A 12622-nucleotide genomic window follows, 5' to 3' on the forward strand; every position below is an offset into this window, starting at 1 on the left:
CCCATTCTTATAGCTTCATTGTTGTTGTTGCTTAGTTTTTTTAATTTTACAAATTGTTCTTGAACACTTAGACTTGCTAGGTGATTATTTCCTTTACTAGACTAGCCGATGCTTTGATTTTCCTATGCTTTGCCAAATATGTGTTACTTTAGGGCCCGTTTGGTGAGCGGAATAGGAATACATATTCTAGAATACGTATTCCAAAAATTTTGAATTCCTTGTTTGGATGCACCAAAACGGGATTGGAATACGAAGTAAAATAGGAATACGTATTCCAATTTTGGCCCATAAATGGGGTTTTGCAATTCCACCCAAATAGGTGTTATTGGAATACGTATTCCTATTCCATTTTTTTTTAATTTTAGAAAACATAAATTTTCGCATCTGCGAATTCCCATCAAATATTGGCTGAACCAAACGGAGAACAGGAATACGTTCTATTCCAAAATACGTATTCCAGAATATGTATTTCTATTCCGCTCACCAAACGGTCCCTTAGGGTTTGATTCCCTTGCTTCAAGTTTTTTTGTAAATTATCTTCAAACTATCGATGTGATAATGTATAGGACCATCTCATTGAAAGAAATTACAAACCTAATAGTGGAAGAGTCTTCTAAAATAATATTAGATAAACTACAGTTAGTCCAAATATAATTCTGATTGGAACCAAGTAGTAAAAAATTGTTCATAAAACAAGTGAGCAATTTCTCATCACCATGCCCCACAATAAGGTGGGGCATGACTTTGATGACATACACTTGCAGTAACACATGCGGAAATGAGGACTGTTCCTCCTAGAATACATATGCCCTAAGAATACATATGCACTAAGATGTTCCTCCTAGAATACATATGCCCTAAGATCTTCCTAGTCACTAAATCAACAACAAAAAATACCATTCTAGAATCTCAAGACCATAATGAGAACATCATACCATTTGGTATACTGTGCTAGACAAAGATTATAAGATTAATAAAAGGTCTGTAAAAAGGTTGTAGCACAATGGTATTTAGAGGTGTATTGATAAAGACAGTGACCCAATTTCTAGTCACCTCACTGGAAATAAGATGGGACATAACTTGGAGGACACCCATGCACTTGTGGTAAGGGCCTAATGAGAATATTCAAAACATTTCAGGTATTGTGCCACATTAAGCCTGGTCAAAAAGGTTGTAGCACAATGGATTTAAATTTGCATTGATAAAGACACTGACCCAATTTCTAGTCACCAAACTGCAATAGGGTGTGACATAACTTGGAGAACATACATTTGTCAAAAAGCATCCAAGAATGAGGCCTCTTACTCCCAGATAATCTAGGCCCAATGATGTTCCTAGTCACCCTCAAGAAAAAGTAAATAATATTTTAGAAACTCAAGGTTTTCTCATACCATTCAGGCTACCGTGCCCAGTAAAGATATTATAACCTACATAAAGGCCTGATCAATTTGTAAAAGTATAAAGGATCTGCAAAAGAAACACTATTATGGCTGAGAAATTTGTCCAATCAGCCTGCTGAGATGGAGTAACCTGCTGCTTGTACAAAGTTTTAGTCTTTTAGAGTAACATGCTGCTTGTACAAAATTTTAGTCTTCTAGAAGCCTCTATAAAAATAAACAGGAAGCAAATCCATATTTGGAGGCATAAGGTCATGGGAAGTAATAGATGACTTTGTTTGTTGAGAATACTTTCTTAAATTATCCATTTTGATCAATCTCTCATTTCAACTTGCAGGCAGTTATAGTAGTCACTGTTAAGATTTAGAAAACAGATACCATGCATCAAAACAGAATAATGTTGCTCTGCATGTTCCTGAAGTCGTATTGGATCATAGGTTAATGTTGCAATACATATTGATGTATTTGCTCAGGGATTTTCTTCTCAAGATCATAAATATCTTGTTCAGAATTGGAACATTGAAGTTACGCAGGTTGGATCATGTGTTAATGTTGTAAATTTCTGATATGTAGTTAATATATTTGTCAGGATATACCTTCACTATGGGCAAAATGTGAGAAACATTACAACAGGTGTTATAACAAAGCAATTTGGAGTCTAGGAGATCATTTGGATCTGTTGTTATTACAGATAAAGTTTGTCCCTTATCTTATGCATCAACAAATCTATCGCATAAATGATAAAATGAACCATACATTAGAAAAGTACATTTAGCCAGATGAAGTTTGACATAGTTTGTACCTACATTTTTTTCTGGATACCATATGATGTCATTATATCCACATTTATCTAGTTCAAACCTTTGTTTGCAACATTTTTTTCATCTCTCATCTGGCAAACATCCACAGTCCAGGTGATATCAGAGGTGTGTTCTAGACAAAGAACTGAAACAGAAAAGAGCAAGAGTAGACATAACACCACAACTACCATGGCAAACAATATCTTGACAGAGAAGTACTCATCAGAGTAATCCAGCTAGATTGGTACAGAACACAAATGCAGTCTTGAGACTGGTAGAAGTAAAGGAAACAAGAATAAGGTGAAGATTCAACGCGGATGAAGTGTGAAAACAATAATACAGCACAAAAAACAATTGAAAATCTACAAAAGATAACAGAGGTGGGTGTTGAGTACCTGAGTTGACTCAGAAGGAGAGCAAAATTGTGAGCAGAACCAAGAGAAAATTTCAAAAGACTAATTAGAATTGGGTGCAGATTGATGCCAAAGGATCTTCAATGAAACCCCATCATTTATAAGTTGTGTCCCTTCCTCTGCTAGGTAGCTCTTGCATCCAGACTCCCAACCACTCTCAACCGAAGACAGAAATGACAAAAAAGACAGCAACCACAGGTGCACATAGATATTAAAATTTCAAATGAAGAAAATAGAAACAGAGACAAATGACAAGGCCAGCATTGAGCAAATAAGCATTAAGAAGTTTGGCATTGCAAAATCAGCTTAGGATAATCGTCATGATAAAAGGATCAAGTTAGAGTTCACTACACCAAAAACAGGCAACTCTCTCATGAAATGCATAACAGAAAACTGTTGCATCAGTCAAAGATTTTTGTCATTGCAACCTTCCACTTCCAGTAATAATTAACTAGAATGAGCTTCACATAAGACATATATACATCCACCAATATGAGTGACTTTCCCAGAGGGCTAAGATAGTTATAGATAGTATTTTGCTGAGTCATTCTAACATGAAAATTGAAAAAGCTGGTCCGTGATTAGGTCAAAGGGGATCCCTTTCAGCTGTACCAGATAGATCAAATATTGACACTCAATAATGGACCAAGTCAAAACATCTTTGCTTTAATGAATGTTTCACTTCAAAGGCTAAAAACTGGTGCGTTCGAGTTCTATTGTCCAATTGGATAAAACTATAACATTGGGTCTTTCTCTTTTGTGGTGTCTACTTGCATTCGAGACCCTTTCTACATTTATTTGAAAGAAATTACACTAATCATCGAAGTCATGTTGCTTGAGCGATGTGGGGACAGATACAACAATATGCAACAATTAAATTCCAGACTGCTTTGTCTAGAAATTATACAAAAAATGCATCTAAAATCGAAAACAAAAAAAACTTGCAAAGGAAAATCATACAAAACTCCCCTGTATACATCCAAAATTGTTAGCTTCCTCCAGATTACCAAGTCCAGCTAATCTTTCAGTTTTTTGGATTCATTGTAACAATGTATCTTAATAAAAGTATAAGGTCTAATTTAACTTCTGTGTCATATCGAAGGAAGCCAAGTTTTAATTCACAAAGCATGAGTTCCTTTACCCACCATTTCCAATGACAAACTATTTACTAGTATAGATATCTTACATAAAAATTCTATCTAAAGAAATGCCGATAGATATCCACTACAAAATAATTATAATTTAATTTACTACATGTAAAATTATTTATATTTCATTTATCTCCATTTATTTAGATTTTTATTTTAATTTCTTTAAAAAATGGATGATTTATATTTCAAATATTATAATATAAACGGATATTTTATGTGATATTTATTAAATTATTTTAGAAGTATATTCTATTTCTAATAAGATTTTAACTTTTGACATGTAGATGGTTGTCAAATTTAACCAGGAATAATAAAAGTTAACATTTACATGCTCACACCATCTCACTCCCCTATTCTGCCATTGTAGAATGCCTATCGGCATTAAAAACAAGCAAGGGGATATTTTAGTAGGAGGTCAACTTGACACAGTATGTAGAAGGACAACTGTACTAATGCTAATTAACACCTAATACATGCTATGAGAATATTATGTTCATAGGCAGTTTTAATCTCAATCACTAAAGATAAGATATGATGCACCTGAAATCAAATAAATCTTGTGCCAAATGACTGCAAGAACTCCAGTCTCACAGAGAGCCAACAAAGGACTCAAAGCATTCTAGAAAATTCTTCCGTCCTTTTTTCTACATTTAGAATGCATACATTATTAGAAGCGGGATTTGCAACAACCCCACTAAAAAGAACTAATCATACCTGTGTGAATCAATCTCTATATCTAATCCACTACCCCGAATCTAAGTTTCACATTACAGATCCAAAGTTTCACTTCCCTCGGTACTTCAATCAACTAAAGCAACATGAATTTGCAAGAAACTTCCTCCCTCAAAACAGGCTACATCTTAAGCATAAATTATATGGTCACTGCTAATGATCAATACAATGTCTTACCCAAGCAATTTCATATTGCTTTTGTCTTACGATCTTTAGCTTCAATCTTATTTGACATTGAGTGACAGCTTTGTCCCATTACAACCAGCAATATTTCTGTATTATTACCATGAAGTTGAGCATGGAATGTGGGCTAACATATAATATCATTATTGCTATACCCTATGACAATTTTAAAATTGACTTGTTTATTTAATCCATAAATGTGGTTACATCTACCTTGGAGGTCTGCATGTCTTGAAATTGTTGCCACTCACCAATTGAGAATTCTGAGCTTTCATGAAGAGCCCCAAGTTATTTACCCATGTAATGCTTGGAGTCCTAGGCAACACAGTCATTTTGAGTTTCTTGAGGCCCCAAGTGCATGATTAATAATCCTCCTCTTCTGCTCCCACTAATTATAAAGATACCTTGAAATAAGCCCTATCATTTATATGTGTGCTAAGATGTGTTGAGTACATTCTGAAATGCAAACTTGTCATCATCATCTTTGGCTCATCCAAAGTTATCCTGAACCACAGTCATGTGTAAGCAATAAAGTTCTACATATATATATATATATATCGTAATATGTTATCTGCAATATTCAAATGATTAGTCTCAGTGAAATTTCTGAAAACAAATCTGTAATTTTAATATTGTCCAAAGTATTGTGTTCCTATGCAGCATTCTCTTCAAATTTTTCCCCTGATAAAGACCCGAAATTGTCAGACGATATCAAAATCATGGGGTTAATTTCAGAAGACAGTGCACAGTAAAATACTGTAAACAGTCACTTTCTGTAATCTTTTTTAACAGAGTGTTGAGACAGCATGCAATGTGTCATTCTTATCCAACATACTTGCCTTCAAAAGACTGCAAAAGATATTGGGCAAAATCTGTGTGCTGCTAAAGCATTTTCCATCAGTCCCTTAGTTCAGGTAAACCTGAGCTAAAAAAAGATAAGGAAACAAATATATCCTGACTTATTGTAACCTGCATGCTGGAAGGCCTTCACCTACAGAAAACTCGAAAGCCATCACCATCAGGGATCTAAAGGGGATCGGCAAGATTATTAAAAGTTTCTGCAGCAACAAGCTTATAGCCTCAAGGAGATGGCAACAACCATTTTACATATTTGAACGTTTATATCCACCTGCTATTCTATTTCAAAAATAAACTACTGTATGCTCATGCAAAGATCCTAGAGTACTCTTATTTACTACCAAGATAAAATTCAAATTTGTTTGTTGCTTATTTCTCATATTTTAATCAAGGAATCCAAAACTTTCAAAGCATAAGAGTTGAGCATATAATCTCAACTCTCAACAGTAATATCATGCAGATGATTTTGTGCTCTAACTTTCGTTCTGCTTGCAAATTATAGAATATTAGAAAGGGACATTTTATTCATATGCCAAAATGATGTCATACCTCTTGTACTTTCTTCCAGCCCCCCCCCCTCCTCCCGTCTGTGTTACTCTCTTCCCAGATGAAAAAGATAAATAATACAGAAGTCAACTTAGCATTTCATTGTTTTATTTCAAATTCAGACATTTTAGACATCGGAAGCTGGGCTGTCAATTTAGGCTCACTTCCATTCATGAATGAAAATGCTAAACAGAAAATAGATAGTCTTGAATTGCCATAAACCTGAAAAATGTAAAATAGAACTATGACAAAATAATAAATGTTAGGAGAAAAGATTTGTGAGTTTAGTACTTCTGAAGGCTCAAATCTCTCCTGTGAAGGAATCACTTGCTTAGCTTTGACTTAGATATTCTTATTGTCGCGTCCACAGTCTTTACATGTTGCAATCGAAGATCTACAATGCTTGTGAATGGCATATAGAAGGCTATCAACAAATAGTCATAATTTGTAAAAATAATGAAGTTTCTGATTGTTGACATTTTCACTAAATACTTGAAAATTAAATGCACTCAAAAACGAGCAACAGGTGTAGTACCCTGGTCAAGGAAATCCACAGCCTAACAAATAAGCATACCACTGCTATCCACTGTATGCTTGGGGTAACCTACTGCAGACTAGAAATTGTCCTCAGTACCAGTCCTCTTCCACAAGTGTTAATTGGGGTGACAGTCTCACTCTCAACATTCTATCGTACAGCAACTAGTGTAATAAAATTAATTTCTAAAAAATCTTTAAGAAAACATAAAATACAAGATAATCAACCATATCCCTTTTAATTTTAAAATCTTCAAATTCCTTAAGTGTGATTACTTGGTGTATGATGTGCAATCCACATCCCATGGAGACAATTGACAAGCTCCCAAATCTGCTTTTATTCACAAGTTATTTGCCAATCACAGAATGAAGCATCTTTTAGATTTAGATACCCCTTTGGAATCAATCCCTTAAAATTTATAGAAATGCATGCCCAGAGGAAACAACAATGCCTAAAGCCAATGATCAATCAAACCTGTGTTACCTTTTAAATTAGTGATCTCAAACATCATGCCCCAAAAATCTAAGTTCCACATTACAGATCCAAAGTTTCACTTCCCTCGGTACTTCAATCAACTAAAGCAACGTGAATTTTCAAGAAACTTCCTCCCTCAAAACAGGCTACATCTTAAGTGTAAATTATATGGTCACTGCTAATGATCAATACAATGTCTTACCCAAGTAATTTCATATCGCTTTTGTCTTATGATCTTTAGCTTCAATCTTACTTGACATTGAGTGACAGCTTTGTCCCATTACAACCAGCAATATTTCTGTATTGTTACCATGAAGTTGAGCACGGAATGTGGGCTAATGTATAATATCATTATTGCTATACCCTATGACAATTTTAAAATTGACTTGTTTATTTAATCCATAAATGTGGTCACATCTGCCTTGGAGATCTGCATGTCTTGAAATTGTTGCCACTCACCAATTGAGACTTCTGAGCTTTCATGACAAGCCCCAAGTTATTTACCCATGTAATGCTTGAAGTCCTAGGCAGCATAGCCATTTTGAGTTTCTTGAGGCCCCAAGTGCATGATAATAATCCTCCTCTTCTCCAATTTTTAACCCTGTTTATATTTTGCTCCCACTAGTTATAAAGATATCTTGAAATGAGCCCTATTATTTATATGTGTGCTAAGATATGTTGAGTACATTCTGAAATGCAAACTTGCCATCATCATCTTTGACTCATCCAAAGTTATCCTGAACCACAGTCATGTGTAAGCAATAAACTTTTACACACACACACACACACATATATATATCATAATATGTTATATGCAATCTTCAAATGATTAGTCTCAGTGAAATTTCTGAAAACAACTTTGTAATTTTAATATTGTCCAAAGTATTGTGTTCCTATGCAGCATTCTCTTCAAATTTTTCCCCTGATAAAGACCCGAAATTGTCAGATGATATCAAAATTATGGAGTTAATTTCAGAAGACACGTGCACGGTAAAATACTGTAAACAGTCACTTTCTGTAATCTTTTTTAACAGAGTGTTGAGACAGCATGCAATGTGTCATTCTTATCCAACATACTTGCCTTCAAAAGACTGCAAAAGATATTGGGCAAAATCTGTGTGCTGCTAAAGCACTTTCCATCAGTCCCTTAGCTCAGAAACAAATATATCCTGACTTATTGTAACCTGCATGCTGGAAGGCCTTCACCTACAGAAAACTCGAAAGCCATCACTATCAGGGATCTAGAGGGGATCGGCAAGATTATTAAAAGTTTCTGCAGCAACAAAATTATAGCCTCAAGGAGATGGCAACAACCATTTTACATATTTGAAGATTTATATCCACCTCCTATTCTATTTCAAAAATAAACTACTGTATGCTCATGCAAAGATCCTAAAGTACTCTTATTTACTACCAAGATAAAATTCAAATTTGTTTGTTGCTTATTTCTCATATTTTAATCAAGGAATCCAAAACTTCCAAAGCATAAGAGTTGAGCATATAATCTCAACTCTCGACAGTAATATATGCAGATGATTTTGTGCTCTATCTTTCATTCTGCTTGCAAATTATGGAATATTAGAAAGGGACATCTATTCATATGCCAAAACGATGTCATACCTCTTGTACTTTCTGCTTGCCCCACCCCCTCCTACTGTCTGTGTTACTCTCTTCCCAGATGAAAAATAATACAGAATTGTGATATTGCTATCAGGATTTAACTGTGTGATTTTGAGTCAAACTCATTGACCCATGTTTCATGAGTAGTGATTCAACATGAATCCATCTCTCATGAGAATAAATGGAACACTTAGCACTCATTGGATCTAGATGATGCTCACAGGGGTGAAGCACCGGGACTTCCCAATGCTTGCTGTGGAAATTATCTCCTACTTATCAATAATACAGAAGTCAACTTAGCATTTCACTGTTTTATTTCAAATTCAGACATTTTAGACATCGGAAGCTGTGTTGTCAATTTAGGCTCACTTCCCTTCATGAATGAAAATGCTAAACAACAAATAGATTGTCTTGAATTTCCATAAACCCGAAAAATGTAAAATAGAACTATGACAATGTTAGGAGAAAAGATTTGTGAGTTTAGTACTTCTGAAGGCTCAAATCCCTCCTGTGAAGGAATCACTTGCTTAGCTTTGACTTAGATATTTTTATGGTCACGTCCACAGTCTTTACATGTTGCGATCGAAGATCTACAATGCTTGCGAATGGCATATGGAAGGCTATCAACAAATAGTCATAATTTGCAAAAATAATGAAGTTTCTGATTGTTGACATTTTCACGAAATACTTGAAAATTGAATGCACTCAAAAACGAGCAACAGGTGTAGTACCCTGGTCAAGGAAATCCACAGCCTAAAATATCAAATAAGCATACCACTGCTATCCAATGTATGCTTGGGGTAACCTACTGCAGACTAGAACTTGTCCTCGGTACCAGTCCTCTTCAACAAGTGTTAATGGGGGTGACAGTCTCACTCTCAACATTCTATCATACAGCAACTGGTGTAATAAAATTAATTTCTAAAAAATCTTTAAGAAAACATAACATACAAGATAATCAACCATATCCCTTCTAATTTTAAAATCTTCAAATTTCTTGAGGGTGATTACTTGGTGTATGATGTGCAATCCACATCCCATGGAGACAATTGACAAGCTACCAAATCTGCTTTTATTCACAAGTTCTTTGCCAATCACAGAATGAAGCATCTTTTAGATTTAGATACCCCCTTGGAATCAATCCCTTAAAATTTATAGAAATGCATGCCCAGAGAAAACAACAATGCCTAAAGCCAATGATCAATCAAACCTGTGTTACCTTTTAAATTAGTGATCCCAAACATCATGCCCCAAAAGATAAGTTTAGTAAAAAAGTTCCAAATGACCTACCCTTGCACAGCCGCAGTTTTGCACTTGCTTCCCTATCCATAGCCAAATCAAAGTCAAATGAAATGGTAAAGGTAGAAAAAAATTCTGAGCATGAATTTTACAGAATAATGCTTAGAAAAAATATAGCTTGATGCATAAGGCGTAATCCTCCCTTTAAGAAAATTGACAAGGTACAAAATCTTCTTTTATTCATAAGTTTATCACTGATCACAGAATGAAGCATATGTTAAATTTAGATATCCCTGTGGAATCAATCCCTTAATATTTATAGAAAATGATGTCCAGAAAAAACATTAATGCCTAAAGCCAATGATCAATCAGACCTGTGTCACCTTTTGAATTAGCGATCTCAAACCTAATGCTCCAAAGGTAAATTAAGTAGAAAAGGTCCAAATGACCTACTCTTGCACAGCTGTAATTCTGGACTTGCTTCCTTGTCCATTGCCAAATCGAAGTCAAATAAAATGGTACATGTGTAGAAAGTTTTAAAACATGATTTTTATAGAATAACATTTGGATAGAACAAAGAATTTATAATTAATACTCCAGATTTTCTGCAAATCCTAACATTCTGAAGAAAATTTTATGAAAAAATAGACGATTGCAAAGAAGACTAACTACACCTTCACTCGCTAATAATCTGCAATTGAAAGAAGCTGTTTACGAAGAAATCATGCATAAATGAGCTATCTATTGGAAAGACCTTGCCCAACTGATGAAGATAAGAAGCCAATGCAACTTAACTTTAAAGACCTAATGCAGAAAAGGCTCATGTTTTAGGAAGAACAGAAACACCCAATAAAGATTTGCAAATAATATAAAAGATATTATACAGATTAGAGCTTACATGATAATCAAAATAGATGTGAAAATGTAAACGCTAAGAACCCCTAGATACATTGCAAGCTGATATATGTATAGATTTATCATATCAAAGTAACATTACAAATAAAAAAGTTCAATATGAGAAAAATATCAGCACCAAATAAAAAACATGCAGTTATATTTAGCAGTTTAAAACAAAATTCAATACCCTGAAGGCTAGATTACTAGAGAGTATATGAACAACCAATAGAGATAGGCAATTGCTATTCAGAGTTAGCAATTCTATGACGCAACGCCCAAAAGTTAAATCTACTCCAAATAATTTCAACACCCAATAAAGATGCGTAACTGATATTCAGAGATTTAAATTGCATGCCCACATACAATAACCTTTACACCCAGAAAAGATAACGCAATTGCAGGATACAATTATATATTCACAGATTTAAATCGCAGATACTAAAACCACAAACGTTACTTTACCATGTAATGTATGGAAATCCAATAAATACTTGCAATATGAAAATCAGAGCACTCGATGAAGATATCCACTTAATTTGTAGATATTTAATACAAGCCTGAAATTTCATGAACAGAAGATCCTTATATGTCTTAAGAATTCAACCAAAATAAAAAGTAGATACTGGTCTTACAATGAAATCCCCAATTCATACATGCAGTGTATTTCGGAAGAGAATTATGGAAGAACCCAATAGACATGGGCAACCATACATCAATCCCCCAACGGGTCTAGAACCGAGCGAATGTATATTTTGTACTAAAGACAATATGGAAACCTAATCCGAGGAAAATCAGGTCTAGACCATTTCATGACCATTCGGGAGGGATTTGTCTACCTGATGATGATCAAGTTTGGTAAGCATAAGGGGCCTATCTTTGGCCTCCTCTTCGTCATCATCGGTATCCGTGGTGGACAGAGTGATGCATGCACACCGCTCCAGCGATGCAAAGAATGCAGACACAACACTCGAACCCACCCAACCGGCCATTCGATCCAGTTTAGTGCAGTAATCTGCCCTGCAAGTGCTAATCCGATCCATATCCTCGACGCGCTGCTACAGATCTCTCTGCCTCTCTCAATCTGCTCTTTAATGGCTTCTGTTTCTTGATTAGTAAGGGACGTAAAAGGCAACGTTGGATTCTCGATTTGGGTTTTTCCTTCCTTGCTTTAATCGGATCACAGATTTGATGTTTTGTGCTAGTTTGATTATCTAGGTAGTGGAAGGCGAAATGATTAGCACATTTGAGGGAGTAGGTATAATGCCCAAGCAACAATTTTTTTAGGCATCAAACAAAGGATTTACCCAAAATTATGGGGTCCATTTGACAGTAGAAGGATCTTTTGTAATTACCATGGCCGACAACAGTGCCCCTTTGGGTGGGCGGCGATTAACAATGGAGATTATCGTACGAGGTGACTGAAAGATTGCAGCAAATTTAACTAAAAGTAAAAGAAGTATTTCTCGAAGTACTTATCTGATTGATTTATTCTTAAAAGAATTCACCACAGTGTTTGGAGTCATTTAACTTGTAAATTAGTGTTACATTATGGCCCTCATGTTTTATATGGGGCCTCATGACCTGTCCACCCTAAAAGTTCTTTCCTTCACCATCTTGTTAATCATTGGATTAATTAAAAATATCTTTCTCTAATAAATTTATTTATAAGATTTATGACTTTTATTGAAGTTCAAATTTAAAAATATCTTCACCTATTCAATTTACAATATTTTTATGACTCTAACGAAAGTTCAAATTTAAAAATATATATGATAAA

The 12622-nt window shown here is 34.8% G+C and overlaps 1 protein-coding gene across 1 annotated transcript; it reads right to left on the reverse strand.

The window, feature by feature from the left end:
• Positions 1-11371: 11371 nt before the first annotated feature.
• LOC149543197 (uncharacterized) lies at positions 11372-12117 on the reverse strand. Its single transcript, XM_089798069.1, has one exon. The coding sequence runs from the start codon at positions 11883-11885 to the stop codon at positions 11643-11645; it is 243 nt and encodes an 80-aa protein (XP_089654195.1). The 5' UTR covers positions 11886-12117; the 3' UTR covers positions 11372-11642.
• Between the last annotated feature and the right edge of the window lie 505 nt (positions 12118-12622).

Source organism: Cupressus sempervirens, chromosome 8, assembly GCF_028749045.1.
Source record: "Cupressus sempervirens isolate cs-2001-9-10 chromosome 8, ASM2874904v1, whole genome shotgun sequence".
Lineage (NCBI taxonomy): Eukaryota > Viridiplantae > Streptophyta > Pinopsida > Cupressales > Cupressaceae > Cupressus > Cupressus sempervirens.

Excerpts from the sequence above, each read along its gene's own strand:
- LOC149543197 (XM_089798069.1), bottom strand. The coding sequence starts at position 11,885 with ATGGATCGGATTAGCACTTGCAGGGCAGATTACTGCACTAAACTGGAT.